The sequence below is a fragment of the Leucopleurus acutus genome, assembly GCF_964270905.1.
Source record: "Leucopleurus acutus genome assembly, chromosome: 5".
NCBI lineage: Eukaryota > Metazoa > Chordata > Mammalia > Artiodactyla > Delphinidae > Leucopleurus > Leucopleurus acutus.
Window position 1 is genome coordinate 69,350,090 of NC_139147.1, and position 25,813 is coordinate 69,375,902.

The 25,813-nt window shown below is 52.6% G+C and overlaps 1 protein-coding gene across 1 annotated transcript in view; it reads right to left on the reverse strand.

Annotated features, from left to right (window-relative positions):
- MYLK (myosin light chain kinase) overlaps positions 1 to 25,813 on the reverse strand; it is a 185,406-nt gene that overhangs the window by 69,863 nt on the left and 89,730 nt on the right. Inside the window, exons 13-18 of the mRNA XM_082839581.1 lie at positions 20,002 to 20,139; positions 18,193 to 18,390; positions 17,241 to 17,490; positions 10,593 to 10,664; positions 8,958 to 10,159; positions 1,896 to 2,012 (exon numbers count right to left, since the gene is read on the reverse strand). Coding sequence (XP_082695707.1) covers positions 1,896 to 2,012; positions 8,958 to 10,159; positions 10,593 to 10,664; positions 17,241 to 17,490; positions 18,193 to 18,390; positions 20,002 to 20,139 — 1,977 coding nt within the window. The remainder of the gene's footprint in view (positions 1 to 1,895; positions 2,013 to 8,957; positions 10,160 to 10,592; positions 10,665 to 17,240; positions 17,491 to 18,192; positions 18,391 to 20,001; positions 20,140 to 25,813) is intronic.

A 25,813-nucleotide genomic window follows, 5' to 3' on the forward strand; every position in this document is an offset into this window, starting at 1 on the left:
TTGGGACCTCTAAGCCAGGTACTCTCGCCTAAGGGTGCGGGGAGAGCTGAGAGGATCGGGGACATTATGATGGCCACGATTAGAAGGAGACTAACTTAGGGGCAAAGAAAGCCCTTTAAGTTGCAGAATGAATTCCCAAACCTTAAAAGAAAAGAATCCCCAAATGTATTCTCTAGGGAAAAAGGAAATTTTTAAAAATTTTAAAAAATGAGCCACTTGCTCTTTCTGGAAAAGGTGCTGACACTTTGCAGATAAGGAGAATGAATTGCAGTCCTGCCTTCAGCTAGCCATGTAAATAGGACCCAAAGAGGCTAGGGATTCCCAGAGCAGATAACCTCATTAACAGGCAGGGCTTCCTTCTGGAACCAGCATGGGTCCCAAGTGTGGCGCTGCTAGAAATAGGTTTCTGGGGTCAAGTTCCCAGAAACACTGTTTTTTCAATTGCAGTACCTGTCTAGAAAGAAGCAGAACTCTGACCTGGGTGGGTGACAGGAGTAATCAGAAGCCACGGCCCCTAGCCTCAAAACATGTGTTTCAAGCCCCCTTCTGAACTGACCATACACTTTGACCCATGGAATCTGCTCCCTTAGACTCCAGAGCCCCTGTGACAAACACATTCACAGAACTCCAGGGAGACACCCACAATATTCTACAGTTTCAGGTTTACTGTTGGCTACTGACAATTTAATTTGTGTTACCATTATATGTTTTTTTAAAAAAGACTTTGGTTTTTAAGACTCTCTCTTCTTTTCTCCCACTCATTAGGTATCAGGGATCTCAGCTTTTATGATCAGGAAATCACATTACAAAATCCAGAATGGAGACAAGGATTCCACATCTTGTGGAACGGGGGTGAAACAGGTTAGGGGTTTAGAAGCCAAGTGATTATATTCAAAGTCAGAGGAACAACAAAACTGGCCTTCAAGATGCCTTATTTGGACACTAGCTTTTAACGTGTCACTGATAGTTACAAACCAGGCATTTCAAGGGCAAGAAATTGTTTCCCCCAAACTACCTTTTTAGACAGTTCCAGGCAAGTAACGAAATACCAAGAAAGGGCACTGGATTGCAAGTCCCAAGATGGGACTCTGGCCCTGGCTTGGCCCTCAATAGAGCAGGGAACCTCACGAGGGAAGCTTTCCCTCTCTGAACAGCCTGGGTGTCCCGTCCCAAGTGAGGGTGGTGGCCTAAACCATCCACTTCCAAGCCTCTTATTCTAACCCTACACAGAGGAGAAAAGGAAAGTCACAAACACACCACCTGCGTTTCTTTAGGACAAATCCCCATTCCTTACAGCTTGGATTCGCCCCTTCCTCACAAGAAACTCCACTCAGACCTGGTGAGCCTCTCCGTCCCCACGCGTCTCTTCCTCTCCCTCTGCTGTATTATAAGTACTTTTCTCTAACTGCAGAGGCAGGCCTGTCCCCGTTACCCGAAGCCTCAGCCCCTACTCACCTCCTGGAGGAAGTGTCCCCACTTGGACCTCGCTCTGCTCCCTCTTCCTCACGGGTCTGTCCTGCTGGCACTGGCACTTGTTCTCTGCGGCTTGTAAAATACTCTGTAGTCATTTTCCTGTGGGTGTGTCTTTTCTCCTCCTGCCCTGTCTCACCCTTTCCTGCCTGGCACGTGGGGGTCAGGACTGAGGAAGGGGGACCAGCAAGGTGAGCCGCCCTCTTCCGAGCCGGGGGCAGGGCTGTGAGGTCACAGGGGACCACCAAGTAGAGCTCCCACTTTCCCTCCTGTCTCACTGTTTTGCAAAAGATGGCTTGCCACCCACGAAGTGAACGCCTCAGGCTGGGATGGCAGCCTCGGCCGCAGCCCCGTTCAGGTACGGTGGGAAGGGGGCGCTGAGAAGCGGGATTCTACGTGTGGCGGGGTGGGTGGGCACGACCTACCGTCCACGGTGACTTGGCAGGAACACTCAGCCTGGCCGGCGCTGTTCTCGGCTACGCACTTGTATAAGCCTCTGTCCTCGGGCAGTGCCTTCTCGATGGAGACGGAGCACAGTGAGCCTGGGTGGGAAGAGGAACGTTTGTTGAGTGGACCACGTCTGAGCCCAACACCTGCCGGGCACTTGAGCATCAGAGCAAGTGTTATTCACACGCCCAGAAGTCAGAGGCCCTGTGGGAACCAACCTGCTCGCCCCACCAGAGCCAAGGCGCTTTGCTGATAACCCAGATTCAACATAACTGATCCCTAAGATACCCAACCGCCCCCGACCCAGGCAAGTTCTCTCATGGGGATGTGATAGAAAGGCAAGAAGAGAGAGAAAGAGCCTCTGCCTTTGGAGAGCATCAGCACAACAGAAGGGGCAGATGGACCCAGGCCCTCACACTGGATGTCACCGAGAGAGACAAGCAGTAGTCAGGCTCAGGTCCACAGACTGGGGTAGGGACACTGGCAGGTGAGGACACTCTGCCCTGCTTACAGCAATGCTTCGGGGAATGCATCCTACAAAAGGGCATTTTGAACAAAGAGGTGAGCGGGGGAGGGCAGGAGTCCCTGTCCAGCAGGGACACTAGCCTGTGGGCTGATCTGTTGGGAGGAGACAGTGACCAGCCTGGGACCCTGGAGCTGGCTTTTCAGGAATGGTATCTGAGCTGAGAATCATGGCCGATGAGGGGCGCCGGGCTGGGAGAGGGCCTCTGTGGGGCTGCCTCTCTCAGTGCAGGGTCCTTTGGTCCCCTCAGAGAGTGATGGCCTTCTTTTCCACGGGGCTACCCTTGCCCCAGCACACCTCTTCTGGCCTGGTTGGGGGAAGGAGGGGTCAAGCCGGGCATGAACAGAAGTCTGGTCCTCACCCATCCTAGCTCTCTCATCCCAGGGCTGGCTACTTCCCTGGGGGACACGTTTGGGGAGTTTCCCTTAGGGTGTGGGGAGACACCAGGCTGAGGACTGGGCTCGCTGGGCCAGGCAGGAGGGCAGCAGTACCCTCGTTCCTGCCATCAGACACACACACAAGCCAGCAGCACGGCGTCCTGCCCAAAGCTGCCCTGTCGTCAGGGCAGCCGTCATCATACGAGGAGGAGGATACAGCCAGAGCCACGTGCATCCTGCCGCCTGGAGCCACTGGCTCCGGCCACCTCCCTTTCCGCCACACTGCCCGGCACAAGTCACTGGCTCTGAGCGGGCAAAGCTGTGTGCATCCCAGGTGTGTATGCGAAGCAGCATGGCCTTTGATCTCACAAGTCCCCGCACCCCCATGAGACAGATGCACAGACTTGACCAACAAATACAAGGATATTCAGAGAGAGGAAGGGTGATGTCAGTTCTGCCCAGAGAACCTCACTAAGGCTGGAGGAGACCTGGGTAAGGTCTTCAACAGGGAAACCTCAGTCCTGCCGACCCCTTGGGGCAGGATGGCTGATCTGCGCCCCTCCCTCCTACACTCTGAGACCCCACCTCTCAGAAGGACCTCACTATGCTCTCCCACCGGGGTCGGCAAGGCCTCAGGATGGCTTCCCATTGTGGCTAGGAGACAGAATTTGCAGACGCTGCAACAGAAAGGATTTAGGTTGGATTTTTAGGAACTCTGTGGTGAGAGTGAGAACTAGATGAGGCACAGGAATCAGGGAACGAGGGGTACTATCTTCTAGAGAGAGACACTTCCATTCATCTGGGAGGGCAGGGGCATGCGCAGATGACCTCCGGCCCCCAGACGTGAGGTTTAGAAGAAACGGACCCCATCTTGCCATCTTCCCTCAGTCTGAGCCTAAGGCTCGGGGAGCAGATATCCCACTGCCAGCAGACATCCTGGTCGAATCCTTGATCGTCTCTCAGCTTCAGTCCCCCAGCTGCCTTCAGCCTTAAACCCAAATGGAACAAAACAGTAGTGAGACCCCGGGAGAGGTGGAGCGTGTACACCACAGCCCTTGCCCTTCACGGGGGGGAGCATCAGAAAGGCAGTTTTTCCAAGCCGTTCAGAGCCTGGACCCCTGGCCGTGCGCGCGGGCTGGGGGAGGGCCCCCGGCAGGCCTGGAGGCTGGGCTGGCCCAGATTGAAGCATCTGGTATTTCCTGTGGGACAGCTTATTCCTGACCTCCAGAAGAAAAACTGTTTCCCAGAGGTTTTTTTGAGAAGCCTTAGCCTGGTGGGGAATTTTGAGAGGAAGGGGAGGGGGATGGGAACCAGGGATCCAATGAAGGGCTCAGCTAGACCGGTCCCTGGGAGAGCCCCTCAAGGCCACAGAGTCTGAAGACCACCCCACCGTCTTGTGCTTTCTCTGAGTGTGTGGGGAGAGGAGGTGCGGGGTGTACGAGGTAGAGGGAGGGGTCCCAAGCCCTAGAGGCTCTGCTCCGAGGCTGCCCTCAGTTAGCAGTGTCTCCCGACCTGGTCCCCCGGCATGCCGGGACAGTACAGCTCAGCTCCAGGTCACCTCCTCAGGGATGGTGCCTTCCTTGCCATCTCTAAGCACCCCTGGCCGTAGGTGGACCTCTTCTGTGCCCTGAGTTCACCTTTATCAGAGCTTGCCTCCCAAGGCCATTACTGAAACACACGCCTCTCTCCCACGCTAGATCATGGAGGGCAGCGACTATTATGAATGTTTTTCCTGAGCCTGGAATGCAGTCAGTTTAAAAACAAAAATTTGCCATTCTGAGAATGTCCAAGGCATATTTCTGGAGCAGGTGATCTGGTAGGATCTATGCAACAGAAAGTCACGAACACTTAATCAAACAACCTACCACTGAAAAAGATAGTATAGTTTCTAAAAGGAAAAAAAAAATGCCTAACTCAGAATTCTTCAAGTGGATTATGCATACAATGAAAAGGGCTAGAATACAGCCTCGCACGTAGTAGGTGCTGTATAGATCCTTGTGTTCTGTAGGATGGACTTATACAGGTTTTGAAAAAGCCTTTGCAAGATCCCACACTGAAGGCAATTAAAAATGAATCATCGGTTGACAGCAGCAACAAAAATGAATCCTCATTCATAGATGGGGAGAAATGTTTGCCAGGGACAGAAGCCTGGCCCGGGGACAGGAAACAAGGCATAAAGATGAAAGCACTTCTCAGGAGCAGCGCAGAGCCCACTGGCCAGCCATGGGCCTCCCAGTCCTGGGCCAAGGCCTGAGCAGCGCTGCTGCGGGTCCAGAAAGGGCCTGGTGAGGCCAGCCTGCAGGCCTGGAGGGCAGGCCCAGCTGCTGTAAGTGAGCACCCTCCGCCCTGCCGTTCCGGGGGACGCAAGAAGAGCAAGGACTCCTCCACAGGTCCCTCCAAGAAGGAACAGTCAACTCAACTGCCTGCCATCGCACCTCTCCTGCTCTCCTTGGTGCTAGACAGAGTGGACATAATCATGTTTTGGGGGGCCTGCGGGCTATGAGCCCTATTCAAGTACAGGGTTCAGAGAAGCACCCCTGAAACCTATCAACAGTGCCCACCAGCAGTAGGTCACAGACACACACATTGATGGGGGAAGGGCACAAGAGTCTGTCATGGCCAAAGGCCCCAGGGACAACAGTCTGGGAAGGAGTCCTGGGGGAAGTGAATCTTGATCTTAGATGAGGTAACAGAAGGGGGTTCAGTGCAGTGGAGCAAGTACGGTTCCGAGCCAGGGAGGCGGGGGTGGGGGGGATGCTCAGGAGGGTGTGAAGGATGGGGAAACCCACTTAGCAACCCCCCTTCTCCCTACAAACCCCTCAAAACACCAGCTGCCTTCCTTGTTTCCACTGGTGCCGTCACTGTGAACCAGTCACCCACACATGGACACTCAGCGCTCCTCCACCCCTTCCTCTCCTCTACCCCAGCCGCCCACCCTTCCAAGCCAGGCAACAGGTTCTGTTAATTCTGCCTTTGCTTCTTGCACTGGTTATCTCCTGTCTGTGCCCATGGCTACCTTGTTGGTCCAGGCCTCACCACCTGTCTCCCCACCCTCTTCGGTAAGCTCCTTCCTTGTCTTTGGGCACAGAATCAATCAAAAGCCGTAAATCCCAGCTGTGTGTCTATTGCTCTCCATTCCCAACTCTTACATGGCTCCCTGCTGCCTTTAGGATTGAGTTCCTTCTTAGTATGATGGAGGATGCAATGGGGCCGATGCTGGGAGCCGGCCTGCCCTGGCTGCCGCCTGTGCTCCTGCCTGGGAAGCCCACACCCTCCCTCTCCTGCTGCGGGCCCTGCCTGCCTTCACACTTCAGATCAAGGCCCTGCTCTTTCACCGCCAGCCTCTCCCTGCGGCCCAGCACTCAGCTCCCTCTCCTCTCACTCCCAGCAGCCATCATCGGCACTTGGCTGGAAGAGGTTTATCACTGTGCATGTGTGTCCTCTCTTTCCAGATCTATCGGGAGCAGATTTACTCATACCTCTCAGAGGTCCCACTCCCTGCAGCGGAGCCTCCTGAAGTGGTCACTGACGAGGCTATACCGCAGGTTTTCTCCTGGGTCTGTGTTTGACCTGGGCTCTTGTAGACTTGGACAGGGAAGCACTAGAGAAGGGACAGTGGACACAGTGTGGCTGCTGCTTTGAGACCAGGCCTTCTCCCTACCAGGCCCGTTTCAAGGTCAGCTTCCTCTACTGCAGTGAAAATACCAGAAACTCACAAGCCCAGAGGGCACGGCCAGTCTTCCAGCCTCCTGACAACTGTTGACAGTGTTGCGGAATAAACAGCCATTAGCCTTTTCCCTTGCTAGACAACACTCTCTGGGGAGCTGATCAGGGAAGGACCAGGATGCTGACACGCTAACAAGAATTAACTAAGAGGTGATACAGCACAGCGATCTAGGCGTTGGAACTCAGCTGCCTGCCTTCCAATCCCAGCTCTGTTACTAACTAGCTGTGCAGCCTTGGGCAAAGCGCTTAACTTCTCTGTTAGATGGGCAGTATAGTGGTTGTGAGGATTAAATGAGTGTAAAGCATAGTAAGATGCCTCAGTCAGTGTCTCGCACGTGGTGTTCAATTAGTGCAGGCTACTCTTATTTTTCAAAGGAGAATTACAAATATTTAGAACCTTTTTAACAGTTGGTTTGGGGGCTATCTCCATAATTCCCCCCCACCCCCCCCGCCCCAGTCTCTCTCTATCCTCTCATTGTCCTGGCCTTCATTTAATCATGTCTTCTTCCCCAGCTTTAGACCTAAAGGGTCCGTCTGAGGTGCTTTCTGTGGGAGGTGACACTGGAGTAGCCAGTGTAAAAGGGTCTCGGCGCCCAGCAGCTATGCTACATCAAGGCACCCTGGGTATGAACAGCCCATTCTAAGGGCTCAGGTGCGTTTCTGAGACCAGAGCTGAGGTGTGCTTACACTGCTTTGTCCAGTTGATTGTTTATAAGCAGCTCTTGGTGGCTCTGCAGGTTCCACGCAGGTCCCACAACAGCTGCACAGCCATGGGCATTGCCCTCAGCCGTCCCAACATCAGCTTCCCCGAGGGTGGTACAGCCACGGACCTCACAGCGTGTAGGACTGTGGACCACACGTGTCCCCACGATGGCAGCTGCCCACCTTCCGTCCCGCCCCGCGAGGTCACCACAGGGTAACCTGGGAAATTCTCCTGGTCGAGGTTTCGGGTCAGTTTTACCCGAAACTTTCCAACAGGGAGGGGCCCACAGAGGTGGCAGGGAAGGCTGGGCATCCACTCCCCTGGACATCTCATCCCACCGTGGTGATCCCCCATACCTTCCTGTGTGTGGAAAGGCCGAACTAGCAGAGGCAGGGGGATGGATGAGATGACTTCTGGAGGCCCCTACCAAGCTGAGGATTTTCATGTGGAAAAGCTATCGTGTCAACACGTTAGCAGAAAAGACACCCTTCTTTTCTCTCCTGGCTAATTTCCCCTTTACTCCTTCAGCAGTTAGATTCAAAACGCTCAGCTGTTCCAGATTTGCTGTCTGAGCTGCAGAGTGAAGACAGAAACTCCATCGTGAGGGCAGAGGGATGCTATTTTCAAATGCTTCATTAGGGTTTTTAAGAGGAAGAAAGCAAGCCAGATGAGGGGTGAGGGAGGGGTGGAGAGGGGTGCCGTCAGAGGATGGGAAGGAAGGCAGCACAGCGGGGGGAGTGCTTCTGTCTCAGCTGATCTGGATTTGACAGGACCTGACTGCTAGGGCCTCTGCCCTGACTGCCCTCTACCTCTCAAGGTTAAAATGCCACGACCCCGGGAGCTTGTGCCCTGCCCTGTCCAGAGCTACCAGCATCAGCCTCGAGTCAGGCCAGACTCTATCCTAGGGCCGGCCACCAGAGTGGGGCGTGGGAAGGCTGCTGTCCTTGGAGCTCGCATCCAGGACTGGGATTTACGGAAACATTTCAAACCAAATGAGGGGTCAGAGAAAATACCCGTCTCGTCCCCATCTCTTCTCTAGGTTAAACTGGCCCATCTGAGAGCTCCAAACCCTGAAAGGCCCCAGATGGCAGGCTTTAGGGCCCCCCCTCTTCTCTCCACAACCCAAGAATGTGAAATACCAGCAAACGAAAGTCTCATCCAAATTAGGAAGCGAGTGGCTCTGTCTGCCTGTGAGTGTGTGCCGTAGGGGCTGCTTGGGGTTTTGGCTTGCCCCTCGGGTCCCTTCAAACACACAACGTTATCAAGACTTAAGTTGTTGACCCCAAATCACATCCCGTCACTGCACACCCTGACCTGAACCTAAAATGCTGCTTCAAAGGCAGTTCTCAGCCCCAAGCCCCTGGTCAGCCCTAACCCCAGTGCCCCCATTTCCAAGCCTATGATCAGAGCCTTCTCTGGGCCAAAGCTGGGCATTAGCCCAGGCCTGCTCTGAGGAGCCACGCCTAGGGGTGCCATGAGGGGGCTCTGCCAGACAGATGCTGAGATCTGGGAATGTGCCTGGGGGACCAGGCACCCACCCCTGTCCCCCAGCCATGGAGTGTGGCGGGCACCAATCCCGTGAGTGAGGGGCACAGAGAGTGGCCTTTCCCACCCAGGCTCTGGGCTACTAACACCATCAACAAGCCAGGGCTCCAGGAGCTGACGGTGGCTGGGACAGAGCTACCCTCCCTCCCGGCCCCAACCGTGTTACCTTCTTGGGAGAGGACAATGAACTTGGTAGTCTTGAGCGTCTTTCCATTCAGGGTCCAGGTGATGGTGGCCGGGGGGTCAGAGGACACCTGGCACTGGAGCAGCAGTTTCTCACCCTCCACCACACGGAGATCTCGTAGCTTCTCCTTGAAGGCTGGGGCTGTCCCTTGGCTCTCAGGTCTTTTTTCATTATCTGTGGCCCCTGCATGGCCCCTCTTGCAGTTCACATCATTCTTAACCTCCTTCTTAAGTTCTTCATTCCCAGCTGGTTTTGGGGCCTCGGATAACTTGGCATTGCCCAAGGGTTTGGGGGTCTCGGCTGACTTGACATTACCCAAGGGTTTGGGGGTCTCAGTCAGCTTGGCATTGCCCAAGGGTTTGGGGGTCTCAGTCAGCTTGACATTACCCATGGGTTTGGGGGTCTCGGCTGGCTTGACATTACCCATGGGTTTGGGGGTCTCGGCCGGCTTGGCATTGCCCATGGGTTTGGGGGTCTCGGCCGGCTTGGCATTACCCAAGGGTTTGGGGGTCTCAGTCAGCTTGACATTACCCATGGGTTTGGGGGTCTCGGCCGGCTTCGCATTGCCCACGGTTTTCAGAAACCCTGAAGGCTGGGCATTGCCTACAGGCTTGGGACCTTCTGCTGCCTTGGCATTCAAGGCTTCAGAGCTGTTACTGCCATTCTCTGCAGGTAGCGTTTTCTTACTGCCCAACACCGAGCGGAAACCTGGGGTGGCAGGTTTTGGAGGTGGCACCTTCTCAGGCACAGGGGTCTTGGGGGTCCCCTTCTTGGCCAGGACAGAGCGGAAGTCCACCTGCTGGGGGCTATGCACCTTCCGCTCTTCTTCCGACACGGTCTTCGGCTTCACCTGCCGCTGCAGGTTGGCGCGGAAATCCATCTGCTCGGCTGGGATCTCCTTCAGGTCCTCTTCAGACAAGGTCTTGGTACTCACCTTCTTGCCCAGGAGGTCGCGGAAGTCCAGCTGCCCCACCTCCTGCTGGCGGATGGCCTCCTCGGTGTGCTGCCGCGTCTCCACACGCCGCGTGAGCACCCCACGCACGCCCTCGCCGTCTCCCTCGTCGGGCCCGCCCTGCCCTCCTGCTGGCCAGCCGGGCCTCAGGCTCCCGTAGCCGCCACCGCCACCACCATCAGCGCCGGCTCCCCGGCTGCGGAGGCCCTCACCGCTGGCAGGCTCCCTTCCCCTGCGACCAGTGAAGGGAAAAAGGAAAGTAGCAGGAGGAAAAGGGGCTGGGTAAGAAAGAGACGTCGGGGAGAGCACATCCCCAGGGAGGGAAGGAGGGCGGGGGGAGGGGGGCTGGCCAGGCCGTGTTTATAGAAGGGAACTGTGGTGAGAGGCGCTTGCTTGCTTCGTTGGTTGTTACATCGGTAATGACTTCAGTAGCCTTATAAGGGTGCATGCCAAAAAAAAAATAAATAAATAAAAAATTTCACCCCCCTCTCCTCCCCGGCTCTCCCTCCCTCATCCCCCTTCCAATCTCTCCCTCTTGGCTCGGGCAGCCTCTCCTGGAGGATACAAACAATCTGGGGCTGCTGGGCCGGGCCTGCTGGGACCAGGAGGAAGGTGGGCGGGTGGTGGCACGGGGCCTGGCTGGGCAGCCCCTGGGTGGTACTCACCGCAGGACAGCTCTGGCAGGGCTGCTCTGTAGCATCAGTGATACCTGGCAACTGCATTCACCAACCCGGTTCCTGAAGAATTCAAGGGATCAGTACAGATCAAGAGGCTTTCTGGGCCAAGGGCCTGCCCAGCCTAGGGCTGTGAGGCGGGCGGGGCAGGCAGGAACTTGGCCCTGGGCTGGCTGGCTGACCCCAGGGAAGACAGGACCCTGGGCTAAGCTGTGACCCTAACACACCCACACCAGACCTAGATTTAGGGCAGGGCCCTCCCCCACTTTGGTCACGCTTTATTTTTCCAGCTCTTGTTTAAAAAGAAAAAAAAAAAAAAGAATCTTCTGGGCAATAGCTACAGTAGGCATCCAGAAGTAGGACTACTTTTATGTAAGTATATTACAAAAATTATACGATCAGTCCATCACTCAGTCAGGGAAGAGTGAAGACTAACACAGCTAAGGGCTGGGATGGAGCCCCTTGGTCTAGACTGTGTGGCCCCGGTCAGCCTGCCCAGTGACCCTGAGTCTGACTCCAAGCTCCCTTAATACAGAGGTGGTTATTCCTTCTCCTCACAAGGTGCCCCCACCTGTAGATTTGTACTGATCAGCAATCAGTAGGGTGGGATGGGAAAGTTACAGGTCTTGGATTCAAGTAGACCCAGGTCCCAACCCCTTCCCCTGCTAGCCAGCTCTGTGAGTTTAGGCAAAATTACTTAACCTTGATGAACTTCATTTTTCTTACCTATAAAAACAATGCTGGGCTTCCCTGATGGTGCAGTGGTTAAGATCCTCCTGCCAATGCAGGGGACACGGGTTTGAGCCCCAGTCCGGGAAGATCCCACATGCCACGGAGCAGCTAAGGTCCCCTTCACCTGCTCATGAAATGAAAATACCCTCCAATCCCTACCCATCAGCAAATGCCCTCAGATCAGAACTTTTCATATTAAAAACCTAACAGGTATCTCCCTACAAGGGTGACCCATTTTCTTCTTCCATTGGGTGGAGAGGGCTCCGGATTCTTCAGCCCATTGTTAAAGCTCTTCATGACCAGCTGAGGCCCCTCTGCTCAGGAAAGGGGCTGCAACCAGGCTTGCTGTGCTGGGCTTACAGCAGATCAGCCCTCTGACCCCACAAGGCTGCCACCTGCTGGCATTTCTGGGCTCTGACCAGCCAAGAAGGTTCTGCTCAGACGAGGGGAAGTGGAGGGGCAGATCTGAGAGCCAAAGGTGACTCTGCCTGATAATAACCACGTTGTATGCAGCACCTTCCAGCCTTCATGACTTGCAGCCACTATCTTTCTTCTCCCCACACAGCCCAGTGAGGCTCAGAGCACTGCTCTGCTCATTCATTGCAAAGGGAAGAAAGGGAGGCCCAGGAGTTTCCGGGATGCAGTGTTGGGCTCTTGGGGTCTCGCACTCATTCCCTGCATTTGGCCATCTTACTTGCACTTCAGGGGCTGACACATGCCCCAGACCCTACCGTAGACACAATCCATCTCACTTACTCATGGCAGCTCTGAAAGGTTGGGGTCAGCATTGTTTTTTGTTTTGTTTTTATTTATTTATTTTTTGCTGTGTTGGGTCTTCGTTGCTGTGTGTGGGCTTTCTCTAGTTGTAGCACACAGGGGCTACTCTTCGTTGCGGTGAGCAGGCTTCTCATTGCGGTGGCTTCTCTTGTTGTGGAGCACGGGCTCTAGGTGCTCGGGCTTCAGTAGCTGTGGCACGTGGGCTCAGTAGTTGTGGCTTGCGGGCTTAGCTGCTCCGTGGCATGTGGGATCTTCCCGGACTGGGGCTCAAACCCGTGTCTCCTGCATTGGCAGGAGGATTCTTAACCACTGCACCATCAGGGAAGCCCAGCATTGTTTTTATAGGTAAGAAAAATGAAGTTCATCAAGGTTAAGTAATTTTGCCTAAACTCACAGAGCTGGCTAGCAGGGGAAGGGGTTGGGACCTGGGTCTACTTGAATCCAAGACCTGTAACTTTCCCATCCCACCCTACTGGCTGCTGCTCAGTACAAATCTACTCTGGGACATGTGTGTGTGTGTGTGTGTGTGTGTGTGTGTGTGTGTGTGTGTGTGTGTGTGTGTGTGTGTGTGTGTGTGTGTGTGTGTGTGTCTGTGTGTGTGTCTGTGTGTGTGTGTGTATCAACTGCAGGCGTGTGGGCTCCACCTGATGGGCACCTGTGCCTGCAGGCCCATGTTTGGGAACGTGTGTTATGTCACCCCCCACGTGGACAGAGAGCTGAGCATGTGTCCCATAGCTCTGCCGATGCATGTGGGTATCTACCTTGCTTTGCCTGGCCTCCCTCCCAATGGAGGACCAGCTCCGGGTCAGGCCCCAGCAGCCCACTGTGTGGCAGATGACTCTTGAGGGTCCCGGGGGGTCACTGTTCACTCCTAGACACTGGGACCCACATGACAGGAGAAGAGGTTGATCTTTCGTGCTCCCTAACCCTCCTCTCACCTCCTGGTCACCTTCCTCAATGCTCAAGCTCTTGGGGGTGCAGATTCGAGGTTTGGGGAGTTTGAGGGCCCAGGGTGCTCCTGTGCTCCACAAACAGCAGTTAGGTGCCTCCTCAGTGTCAGGCCCTGGGAAAGCTGGGAGGCCCTCAGAGCATCCTGAGAACTCAGCACAGAAGGCTAACAGGGCTTGGGTCAACCATGGGAGGTCACTTGGGGGTGAGGCCCAGCCCCCTGGCACCCCCCTTCTGCCAGGCTGCTGGCCAGTAGAGCCCGCTCTATTCCCGCTTTTCTTTCAAGCACAGGGTACGGGGCCTGGGGTTGGCGTGGGGCAGGACAACAAGATGCCCAAGGGCCATGTTTTCTGGGGAGCCCTTTTCGACACCTCCTCAGCTGAGTTTTCTCCTCTCACAAGTAGCACACAGCCCAGGTGCAAAACTCAGGAGCAGACACTGACCAGATGGCCCTGCTGTGCCCCCGCCAAGCCCCTCAGAGGCTCTAAATGGTGGGGTGCCCTGACCCCCAAGCTGGAGTAAGCTCTATCTCCCCATGGGGGAAGCAGGTAAGCACTTCTGTTGTTTCCTATTACCTGCCTTGAAGGAGGCAGGTACAGGTGGCCTTCCCCAGGCCTCACCCTGAGGTACCCAGGCAGTCTGAGGGGGCAGATGGGAGGTAGAGAACTTGGGATACCATGGCTGGCCCACTATGTATATCAATCCTTGGCATGGGGGTCACTATGCCTGCAGCCACAAACTTAAGTCTCTGCTAGACTTTGAAGGCTGATCCTGGGTGCTTCTGGAGCCTGCAAAGGTCAGAGAGGCCTGTTGCCTGGAAGCCACACCCCAGATAATCTAACCAGCTGATCAGCCTCTTCGGCCCTCTTTTTTTTAAAATTTATTTATTTGTTTATTTTTGGCTGCGTTGGGTCTTCATTGCTGCGTGGGCTTTTCTCTAGTTGTGGTGAGCTGGGGCCACCCCCTTCTGCGGTGCGCGGGCTTCTCATTGTGGTGGCTTCTCTTGTTGCGGAGCACGGGCTCCAGGCACACAGGCCTCGGTAGTTGCAGCACGCGGGCTCAGTAGTTGTGGCTCGCGGGCTCTAGAGCGCAGGCCCAGCAGCTGTGGCGCACGGGCCTAGTTGCTCTGTGGCATGTGAGATCTTCCCGGACCATGGCTCAAACCCTTGTCCCCCGCGTTAGCAGGCAGACTCTTAACCACTGCGCCACCAGGGAAGTCCCTTTGGCCCTCTTTGGTGCCTGCACATACTGTATTCAGTTACAAAGTCAGGCCTGAGACTGAGGCGCGACCCCCATGCACAGCCCAGGTGCTGCCACAGAGGACATGCGGCTGTCGCCCTGTAAGCTGTACCTTTTACAACTAACAGAATCCTTTGTGTTCCCTGCCTCCTAAACCCTGAATAAGAAGCCCCAGTCTTTGGTTACAAAGCCTTGGACGCTGTCCCACTCTGAATCACCCACCCCTGGAATGGATTTTACATGCAAAATTAGTTTAAAGAACTAATTTCCTGGCAAGTATTAATTTTTGAAATATTTCAGCTGGAATTTGGAGTTGACTTTTTGACATTTCCCCTTTTAGTTCAGAAGACAAAGGCTAGGGGAGGGAAGGGGAGGTAGAAACCAACCACCCGTATGTACCCCCAACTTCAGCAGGACAGAGAGTACCTGTCCCACCCCCACCCTCAGCCTGGCTTCCTCCCAGCCTCCTAGTCTCCCTCCTTGAAAGGCATTCTGTCCTGGGTCTAGGTCTGGTTTCTCTCTAGGTCTGGGTCTGAGAAAAGCCACAGGGCAGCGGGCCCCCTGGCAGGCCTGGCACACACTCCCCAGGGCAACTTTCCGCAGACTGGCTCCTTCTCACTGGGGACAAAGCCAAGGCCAGGGCAGCAGCCTCCCAAAGGAATGAAGAGGCTGGACTCTGGGGAGGGAAAAGGGGCAAGGGCTGCACGTGTGGGGACCCTAGTGCGATGTCCCAGGCTTCCCAAGTTCCCAGTGCACTGAAACAACGAATGGAGGAGCATCTGATTTAAAGACAGAGCTAGGCTTCCAGTCTAGGCTCTGCTACTCACCTTTGGGTGGCCGTGACCCTGAGGCCTCAGCTTCCCCCATTATTAAACAAGGAGGTGGCTAGATAACTTCTGAAGTCCCTTCCAGCTAGGACAGTCTAAGTTTTATGACTGTCCCCAGCTGGGCCCAGACAGTCTGCCTGCTGACCTCCCAGTGCAACCCTCCACTCTGGCCTGGCAGACTTCCCACGGCCTTGCTTTGTTCCTTCCTACCCTCTCGTGCTCAGCCTATCCAACGAGACTTTACTCATTTGCCCCAGAATCCCACAAAAACCTCATCTCTTTTAGGATGTCTAGCTTGATTACATGAGTATTATCTCAAAGCACCACTCCTTTCATACAGACAAGCTCTATTCTAACATACCATCAGTTTCCACTGTTTGTACTGGCCTAGAGGAAGAAGGAACGACCTTCTCTCCATTTTGGAGGCAGATCGGCCTTCCTGATAATAAACGGTTCAGACACGAGGCAAAGGCCGTTGATGTGTTCTCAGCATCCTGCTGATGGTGGTAGGATGACCAGTCAGCCCATGAACATCTCATCAGCTGACCACAGACATGTCATTAGCTCAGCTGAGGTTTGCTGAGCTTTGCCCAGCTAAGTAGAATTCCCTAGCAGATCCAAAGATGCCCAATGAATAATAAATGGGTATTTTCTTAAAAGTCACTAAGTCTTGGGATGATCTGTTGTGCAGCAAAAGCTAACGATGCAAATATAAAGCACATGCCCAGAAAGGACCCAAGCAGACGGAGCACACGCTGGGTTTTGTCATTACGGTAGGAACAGTGCTCCGTCCTGGCAGTAGCTTTGCCATATTGCTACAGAGCTCAGAGACTTGAACATGATGGGCTCAGCACAGGGAAATGATTGATCCAGGAGAGCAAGCCCCTTGCAAAGTGGCCAGGCACCTGAGCCAGAGCAGTTCAGCCATCTTCAGGACGCGGCACAACCTGTTTGCAGAGCCCAGGGGCAGACAAGTGCTCTTCTTCAGTGCTAATACCAACCCTAGGGGCTGGCGTTCTGTCTCTGTCAACCCAGGGTTGGCATGGAATTTTAAGAGTTAGAACATTTTAAAGGTAGAAGAACATTTCTGGATCACATTCATGTAACAAATAGTTACCAAATGCTGACTACGGGCAGATACTGTTCTAGGCACTGGGAACACGGCAGTGTGCCTTCGTGGAGCTTACCTTCCCATGTTCCCTAGAAAGACCTTGAAAGGGAGGAAGAAGGAATGGGGAGAGTTAACGTCCCTGCAGTGGTTTTAAATGTCTACAAATTCTTTGATACTCCTTTCTCCAAGAGGTGGAACTTAATTCCCCTCCGCGGGAGTATGGGTTGTACTTAGCGACTCACTTCTTGCAAAGAGAGTGTAGCAGGACTAATGGTGTGTGACTTCCAAGGATAGGTCATACGAGACACTGCAAGTTCCAACTAGTTCTCTCTCTTGGACCACCAACTCTGGGGAAGCCAGCTGCCATGTCATGAAGACACTCAAGCAGCCCTAGGGAGAGGTCCACACAGCCAGGAGCTGAGGCCTCCTGCCAACAGCCCTGTGAGTGAGCCATCATAGATGTGGACCCTGCAGGCTCAGTCGAGCCTTCAGAGACAGCAGCCCCTGCTGACATCTTCACTGAAACCTCAGGTAAAACCCTGAGCCCAAACTCATCTAGCTAAGCAGCTTCAAATTCCTGACCCATACAAACTATGAGAGTATAATTGTTTGTTGTCTGAAGCTGCTATGTATGGGGTAATTTGTTACTCTGCAATAGATAATGAATACATTCCTTCGATCCTGCTGCTTTTCCAATTTGAATCCATCTTCCCTCCTTCCTAGTCTTCATATACCAAATAATGGGGGAACAAAAGCCAGGATGTAATAAGACAGAGGACTCTGGGGAACTGAGCTCAGAGGAGAAGGCTCTCAGTGCACCTCTGTTGTATTGAAGTGGAAAAAACAAAGGCAGAAGCACCAGTCCTGCAGCCTCTTTACCTTGAAGCCCAACCCCACGTTACTTTGTGATTCCTCCGGCTTCCCAGTCCCAGGTAGGGACTTTGCCGGGAGGTAGGAATTTGGGGGGTAGGGGTTAAAGGAGGTTGGCAGGTCATGCAGACTCACTTGAGCAGGATCTCATACTGGCCGGCATGCCAGGGCTGCACGTTCTTTAGAACCAGGGTGAACACGTCCTCATTCTGTAGCACCTCGAAGTGGCCAGTGTCTGTGGAGAGGGCTTTGCCGTCCCGGAGCCAGTGCACAGTGGGGAAGGGGTCCCCAGCTATGGCACAGGAGATGAGGACACTCTGGCCCAGGCAGGCTGTCACTGAGCGGGGCTTGCTGATGAACCAGGGCTGGATGCCATCCTGAGGCTCTGAAGTTAGCAAAGGATTGAGTTAGAGAGGGAGGCCTTTCAGCAGAGAGCATTCACTCAACTCTCCATGGCAGTGAAGGTTGGAAGACAGAGTGTTACCCAAAGAACAGCTTGTCCAGAAATCACTTTTATTGAACATACAGGTAGAGCACATCCTTCTCATGGCAAATCTGTCTTGGTTACTTCTCACAGGATAATATTAACATGAATTTGTATATCCAAAGCATGGGGAGGTTGTCCAGAAGGTACAGGGGCACTGGGATAGGTGCCAATGATCTGCATGACATGTGTATGACTAAGGGTTGTCACTTGCTTCATGCGTGCTTAATTTGTCTCTCCCCTTAAATATGGGTTCTCTAAAGGCTAGGACCATCATAGGCCGTAACTCATCTGTCACTGCCAAAGTGTTAGTGTGTTAGGAGATATCTCTCCCAGCACTCTCCGAAGCTTGACACCAGTACCCCAGAGAGGGCAGGAGCTTCAGAAGGTAGGGAGAGGAGGACCCACTCAGCCACAGCCTTAGATGTAGGATGGGGAGCTGCCACTGGGGCTGGGGTGGGACCCAGGGAGCGTGGGGTCCGTGGTGGGGACAAAGTAGACTCACGTGCTTTTCTCGCCTCCAAATCACCTTTGGAGAGACCATGGCAGCAAAGCCTCCCTGCCCCTGCCCCTGCCCGCCACTGGTCAGCGGGGCAGCCTCACCTTGCACTGTGAGCATGGCCTGGGTGCGGACCTCTCCTGCGCTGTTCCAGGCTTCACAGGTGTAAGTGCCCGTGTCCTCCGGGAACACTTCCTGGATACAAAGGCTGTGCTGAGTGCCTCTCTGTTCAAAGTGGAAGTCCTCTGACTCCTGGATCTCATTCCCGTTGTGAAGCCAGATGACCTCAGGGGGTGGGTTCCCTGAACGGGGAGGAGAGGCAGGGGAGCTCGTCAGGGAGGTGCTTCCCTGGGCTGTGCAGCAACTCTACTTAATACTGTGACGTTGTATTGCATAAGTTTTCCCATCCATAACATATTCTAACCCTATCTATCTCAAAGGTTCACTGGGAGGATTAAATAAATGAATACCTTAGCAGCCCACTAGAAACACTGATTAGAATAGCATCTGGCACAAAGAAAGTACTCAATGCATGTTCATTGTAATTACTTAACAACGGATTTGGGGAAACCAGGAAGAATCCAGAAGTGAAAAATATTACTTCAGAGATAAAAGAGGAAACCTAGAAGAATGGTTTTTAAAATTAGAATTCAAACTGCTTGATAATGCTGAGTGGTAGCTGGATCAGTGGGTTCCACACTGTTTCCTGCTGTGCACACCTCACACCTTGTGTACATGCCCAGGCAACGCCATGGGGACGTCACAGAAACTCCCTTGTCAGTCTTCACCAAGGGAAAGCTCCCTTAGCACTTCATTTTGCTACCATACAAATGTTGTCCAGGGGTGAAGATGGGTACCAGGCTTTCCCGATGGGTACCAGGCTTTCTAAACCCAGCTCATGGTGGAGAGCATTTTCACTTTTACTAGTCTACTTCCCCAGGTAGCTTCTAGCCATTTGTTTGGGCATAAAACAATGGCCACCTGTGAGGGTTTCCTCTGCAGAAAGAGCTGAGCCATTGCACTCTGCTTCCAGGGGAGCAAATCCCCGGGAACGGCTGCTGAGGGAGGCTGTGTGGTATCAAGCTCTTTCAAGGACAGAGGAGACCGCCATCTCTCTCTGATGGGGTAGCCAGCACGTGTCTGGAGGCCAGGTGCAGGGTGCCTCTGATTTCTATCAACTCGAGGAGTATGTGCAGGGGAGGGGACCCGGCCTCTGCCTGCATTGTCCCGGGACTGCCTTCAGCCTTCGGGAGCAGGGAGTTCATCCTAGGATCCCTAAAAGGGTGAGCCCATGGGTTCTCTCCCAACTCATCTTTATCGCTTCTGCAACTCAAAAGGAACTGAAAAACCAGAAAGGACCTCCAGGCTGTTGCGGGACTGATCAGAGGCCAGCATGAGTCTGCGTCAGTAAGTCTGTCCCAGGATATTCCGCAGGCTTCGCTTGCCGGCTTCTAGCAAAAACAGTAAAATCTCTCACTGGGCTGTTCATCCCACACTCGTGTCACCCCACCCATTTGAGAAGGACCCCTGTTCTATCTTCTCACCTTAACATTTGAATAGAGCAACTGAGACTTACCTTCCAAGGGTTAGAAAGTTCTCACATCATCTGGTTTTGGGCCTGTGTTCACAATCTTCCAGCTACATTGGCCATACTACGTTCTCAGTTAATCCCTCACCTCTCTAGCATGGCCATCTTCTTCCCTGGACCACTTAACCTCGAATCCAGAAAATCCAGCCCAGAGAAAGCAGAAGAGAGGGACCAAGAGGCTCCACTTCTTTGGGCCCACTGACTGACAGTCCTAGGCTGCCTTTCTGGTAGACAGTGATCTGAGCAGGATGGCGGGAAGCAAAGCCCATGTTGCAACCATGCCCGTTTTCACGTATACCCCGGGGACAGAGATGCAGGGACAGACCTGACACCTGGACTGTCATGGTGACCTGGCTCCCGTCCATGACTCTGAGATCAGAGAGGCCTTGCAGGAAGAGGGGCGCAATGGGCTTGCTGGAGGCCGTGGGCAGGAGGTACTCACTCTTCTCGTCACTCTTCTTTTCTGCATGGCAAAAGAATGTGGGGTGAACAGTCACTCATTCATTCCGCAGACACAGACGAAATGAGCACTCAGCACATGAATGTGTTGGGGCTCAGGTTCCCACCAGAAACTGACCGCTGCCAGATAAGGAGCTCGGGAGGCCCTGGAGATGCCTAGGAACAAGGTGTGCCCATTTCCCTGTGTGGTACGACAGTGCTCTTGCCTCACAGCAGGAAAGGATGAGGCCTCTGTAGGGCCATGTCCAACCTAGGCTCTGGCTCCCCAGGAGCACTTCCAGGGGATGGAGGCTGGGAGTGGGGGAGCCAAAACTTGGCACCTTATGAGACTTTTTTCCCCTTAAATTGTATTTAATCTTTTGAATAAGTGATACATTCATATAGCATAAAATTCAAAAGGTACAAAGGGTATGTGTACAATCTCCCTTCTACCCCTGTCCTCTGGCCAAATGTCTCTCCCCAGAGGCAACCGATTTTCAGTTCCTTGTTCACCTTGCCAAAGATGGTCCATGTGTATAACACACAATAGCATATAGGTATACTTTTTAATTTTTCTTCTCTTAAAAAAAAATGATAGCACACTATACACAATGATTGGCATCTTGCTTCTTCATCTAACAATACAGCTATCCTTCAGTATCTGCAGGGTACTGGTACCAGGACCCCTTGCAGATACCAAAACCAGCAGATGCTCCAGTCCCATATATAAAATGCATAAAACCTAAAATCCTCCTGTATACTTTAAATCATCTCCAGATTACTTATAATACCTAATACGATGTAAATGCTACGTAAAGAGTGGCCAGTGCGGCAAATTCAAGTTTCCCGTTTTGAAACTTTCTGAAATTTTTTTTCTCGAATATTTTTGATATGCGGTTAGTTGAATCCGCAGATGCAGAGCCCATGAGGGCTGACTCTATATCTTGATGTTTCTCATAAGACAGAACTGGAGAGCTTCCTCATTGTTTTCTATGACTGCACGATGCTCCTTTACCATCTCCTGAGATTTTAAGCACCTCAGGAAAGTCAAAGATGCTACATAATTAGAATGACTAAAATTAAAGACGGATCAACCTAAGTACTGGGGTCTGGCAAGGATGTGGGGCAACTAGAACTCTCCTACACTGCTGGTGCGAGTGTAAAATAGTACAGAGCCTTTTAAAAGCAGTTTGGCGGGCTTCCCTGGTGGCACAGTGGTTGAGAGTCCGCCTGCCGATGCAGGGGACACGGGTTCGTGTCCCGGTCCGGGAAGGTCCCACAGGCCGCGGAGCGGCTAGGCCCGTGAGCCATGGCCACTGAGCCTGCGCGTCCGGAGCCTGTGCTCCGCAACGGGAGAGGCCACAACAGTGAGAGAGGCCCGCATACCACAAAAAAAAAACCAAAAAAACAAAAAAAGACAGTTTGGCAGTTTCTTAAAAAGTTAAACATACATTAAGCATATGAGCCATTCATTCTACTCCTGGGTATTTACACAAGAGAAATGAAAGCACGTATCCATACATTTTTGAGTTGCACACAAACATTCATAGCGGTTTTATTCCTAACGGCCCCAAACTGGAAACAACTCAAATATTCCATCAACAAGTGAATGAATAAACAAATTATGATACACCCGTACAATGGAATACTACTCAGCACTAATGAGAGACACTACGACAGGGACAAATCTCACAAAAATTACACTGCACGAAAGAAGCCAGGCGAAGAAAGAGTACCTAATGGATGATTCCATTTACATAAAATTCTAGAAAATGCAAAATATAGTGACAGAAAGGTTGCTTGGGGCAGGCGTTCTGGGGAGGGATTGTAAAGGGAAACAAGGAAGCATTTGGGGATGATGGAGATGTTCATTTTTTAAAATTGTGGTGAAGGTTTCATGGGTGAAGCCTTCAAATTAAACACCATAAATATATGCAGTTTGTTGTACAACCAAAACGGGGAGGGGGGTTGGTGGCGGAATCTCTCTCTGGGACGGGGAAGGAGTGCACCGGCTAGACAAAGACAAAAACTAGAACAGCTCTCTGGGTTCGGGGCTGGCCTACTCACTCCCACGCCATTCGCTGGGGAGATCGGTTAACAAATAGGCTTCCCATTATTCTTAGAATCCTCCCTGCGCCGGGCTCTGACCTGCCTCGTGTGAGCCGCACAGGGGAAGGAGCCGTAAGGTTAGGTTGGGCTGGTGTCTGTTTCCCACACAGGATGGCCCTCGTGCAGGGCAAGCTCCCAGCTGCCCCGTCTCTGATCCTGCCCTTCGTCCTGTGAGCCAGGTGGCTTTGACCTTCAATAACTCTTTGTTAGCCTTCTTATTTTTGTCTTTGGGGGAGGGGGGCAGGGGTAGGGACCAAGAAGGCTATGGTATCTCTAAGTTAAACTCTAAGTTTGGGGGAAGAGGGACTGTGGTATTTTGAGTTCTTTTTAGCACAGGGCCACACATACCAGACCTTCTCCTGGAAGCCTGAAGCCATGAGGACACATTTCCAGGGTGCTTTCCATACCTGGGAAAGGCCTAACTCCAAACTGGCCACTAGATTTTTATCTGCTGGCACCGAAAACAAAATATGGTGCACTGCAGAGCACACCCAGCATGGCTTCTGGGAATGAGGCAAGAGAGAGAGGCTGGGAAGACCAGGTAGGTAGGAGGACAATTTTCCCCAAGGCACGTGCCGTGTGAAGGGCGTGGAGCCAGAGTGCAAGGGAAGACAGGGCCCATGACCAGAGGATGGGCTCTCAGAGCCATCCTGCCCCAGCCCCTGGCATCACTGCCTTTGACAGGGGGCAGCCTGGCAGCCTTGGCCTTGGCAGAAGGCCCCGGGAGTGGGCTCCGGGGGCCCAACATTGGAAATGCAGAGATCTCCTTTCTCTGACTGAGTGGCAGTAGCCAGGGAAGCAGGCTGCCTCAGGAGAGTTGAGGAATTTCCTGTCTTGCACAGACTGAGAAGGCTCGAGGACAAAATGTTTTTGCCTGTCCAGGGCCCTCCCTGTTCCCGCCTCTCTGCTGTCTCAGCCAGAGTCCCCAGCTTCGCAGAGCTCCCTGCAGACGGGCTCTTATTCCTAGGTGCTGTGGAAACATCAAAAACTCCAGCTCCCTTTCCTTCAAGCCAGTGCACCTCCTCTTTGACCCCCACCGTCTCCTGGGTCTTCCTACTGCCCAGTTTTCTGGCCTGGGGCTTTGGCAAAACCAGGCCACCCTACGGGTCTCAGCCAGTGGGGACTAAATGCCTATCTATAGCTCCCTGTCCTGAGAGGGTGGCCTGGGCACTGACTCCCAGGTGGCAGCTCACTGGTTCTCTGAAAGCCACTGAAATGTAGGATCTGAAGCCGGGTCCTGGTCTTGGGCAAGTCACTGTCTCTCTCGAAAGCTCGACTTCTTCATCTGTATTTAGGGTAATAATAGTATCATCACAGGACCTGGGGGTTTGAAAGAGATAATCTGTGAAAATACTTTGTCTGGCCATCCAACATCAATAGTCGCAGGTGTGAGAGGCTGGCACGAGAGCTGACTCACACCTACCCGCTTGGGCGCAATTAGCTGGTGGGTTTATCAGCGAAAGAAGAACAAACAGAGCCTGGACCCTCACCCCAGGATTACAGACTCATTTTGATGTAACCTAAAGGGAAATACTGTTAGGAATACAAATGTGTTGCTTAAAAATACCATGGATATATCTAAAGTAAATCTAAAGCAATCTGAGAACAAAATTTCACTGCACTCCCTCAGAGAGAGATGAGAGAGAGTGCCTGAATCTGTGGGAACTGCTCCTGGCAGGCATTTAGTTCCAATGTCACCCATCGCCTCTGACCCTGTTCTTGCCTCCCCAAAGCCCCACTGTAAGAAGGAAAGAAGAGGGAAGTGACTGGGAGGAAATGTGCAGAATGAACCTATTCTCAGACCTGCCGTTCAGGGTCACACGGGACTAGAGCTACGGTGAATCGGGCTAGTGGGTGGCTGAGTCATCCCCAGCATTCAACCTCCCCAGAATCTTCACAGAGTGAGAAAATCAACCCCCTACAATTACACTCTGCGCTGGGGTTCAGGAGCCAACAAGGATGTCAGCCTTGAGACAAGCAGCTTCCTCTAGGCGACCTGAGAGAAGCATCCCTAACTTGAATCCTGAAACCCCAGTGCTAACCCCACTGCCCCACTTTACTGGTAGTGAGGCCAGGATGTGCTCAGGTGAAGGGAGTTGCCCAAGGTCCCAGAGCCTGTGACAGGCAGACCTAGAGCTCACCCCAGGTCTCCTGACTGCAAGGCCAAGGTGTTCTGGAGGTTGTCTCTTCCAAGGGAGCCAGCCACCTCCCGTGATGCCCATGCTGAACTCCCCATGAGGGCAAATGTCCTATGCTGACCCCCATTCTTGATCCTTGACAAGGCAGAAAGCTAACGCAGGGCAGGGAAAGCCGGGGAAAAGGGCAAGGCGTGTGTATGTCATTTAATTCCAAAGCCACACACAACTTCTTCTCGCTCATCTGTGGCTGACGGACCACGTATCAGTTTATGCTCACTCTTGTGTGGACTTAGATAAAACAAGAAGAGACAGATGGAGACAGGTGCTGTGAACTCACAGCCTGAGCTGCGTGATCTGAAGCAAGTTCCCTATCCTAAGCCTCAGTGTTCTCTCCTCTAAACTGATAAGAATACTACAGTTATCATCAGTTACCGACAATCATGCAACAGTGATAAGTAATGCACACATCATCAGTATAATGCATGACAAACACTGCAGGGTTTTCAGATGATTCAAAGAAATAACACCCATAAAACAGCTACAAGAACATCTGACACATAATAAGTACAGGAATAAATGTTTTGTGCCTTTCCTAACCCAACTGACTGTTTTTGGTTGAGCAAACTCAACCTGACAATAACTACGATGAGAAAAGTCTCCCAAATCCGGACATTCACATTTAATCAGGCAGAGAACTGAAAGGTCTCAGCTTCCATTGAGATAACATTATAATAATTCCTTACAAAGTTCAGCACCTCACCATTCTAAAGGATTCTAAAGGATGTCTGCAGCTCTCAGTTTATCCTCAACACCCCCTGAAGTAGGGAAGACTGTGCCCTCCTTTTACAGCAGAAAGAGCTGAGGCTCAAATTGGAGAAGGAACTGTTAAAGCAAATAAAGTTGAATCCATCCCCTCAAACCATATATAAGTGGATTAAAGATAACATCTCTCCCAAACTTCATGTAGAGAAAGGATTTGTGCACATCTCAATGACTAGCTTCCCACAGTACATTTCTAGTGAAGTAAACCCACCCAGTGATGAAACAGATTCTTCCTCTGCTCCTTCCGAAAAACAACTGCTTCTTTCCTTCAAGCCAGTAATGTAGAAATTCCTTCACGATCACGTTGATCTACGAGTTAGTGCCCTCTATGCTCTTCAGGTGCACTGCTACGACAGCAACTTCCCGAAAGGCATGTTACTCCTCTTTCTTGTTCACTTCTATGACATGGGGATTATCGAAGAAGAAGCTTTCTTGGCTTGGAGAGAAGATAGAACCCAAGAGTTTCCAGGGAAAGGCAAGGCTTTGTTCCAGGTGAATCAGTGGCTAACCTGGCTAGAAACTGCTGAGGAAGAAGAATCAGAAGAAGCTGACTATAAAAGAACCAGCCAAAGCCTTAAATTGTGGAAAACATACTGTGGCTATGATGTAACTGCATTTGACCTAACCACT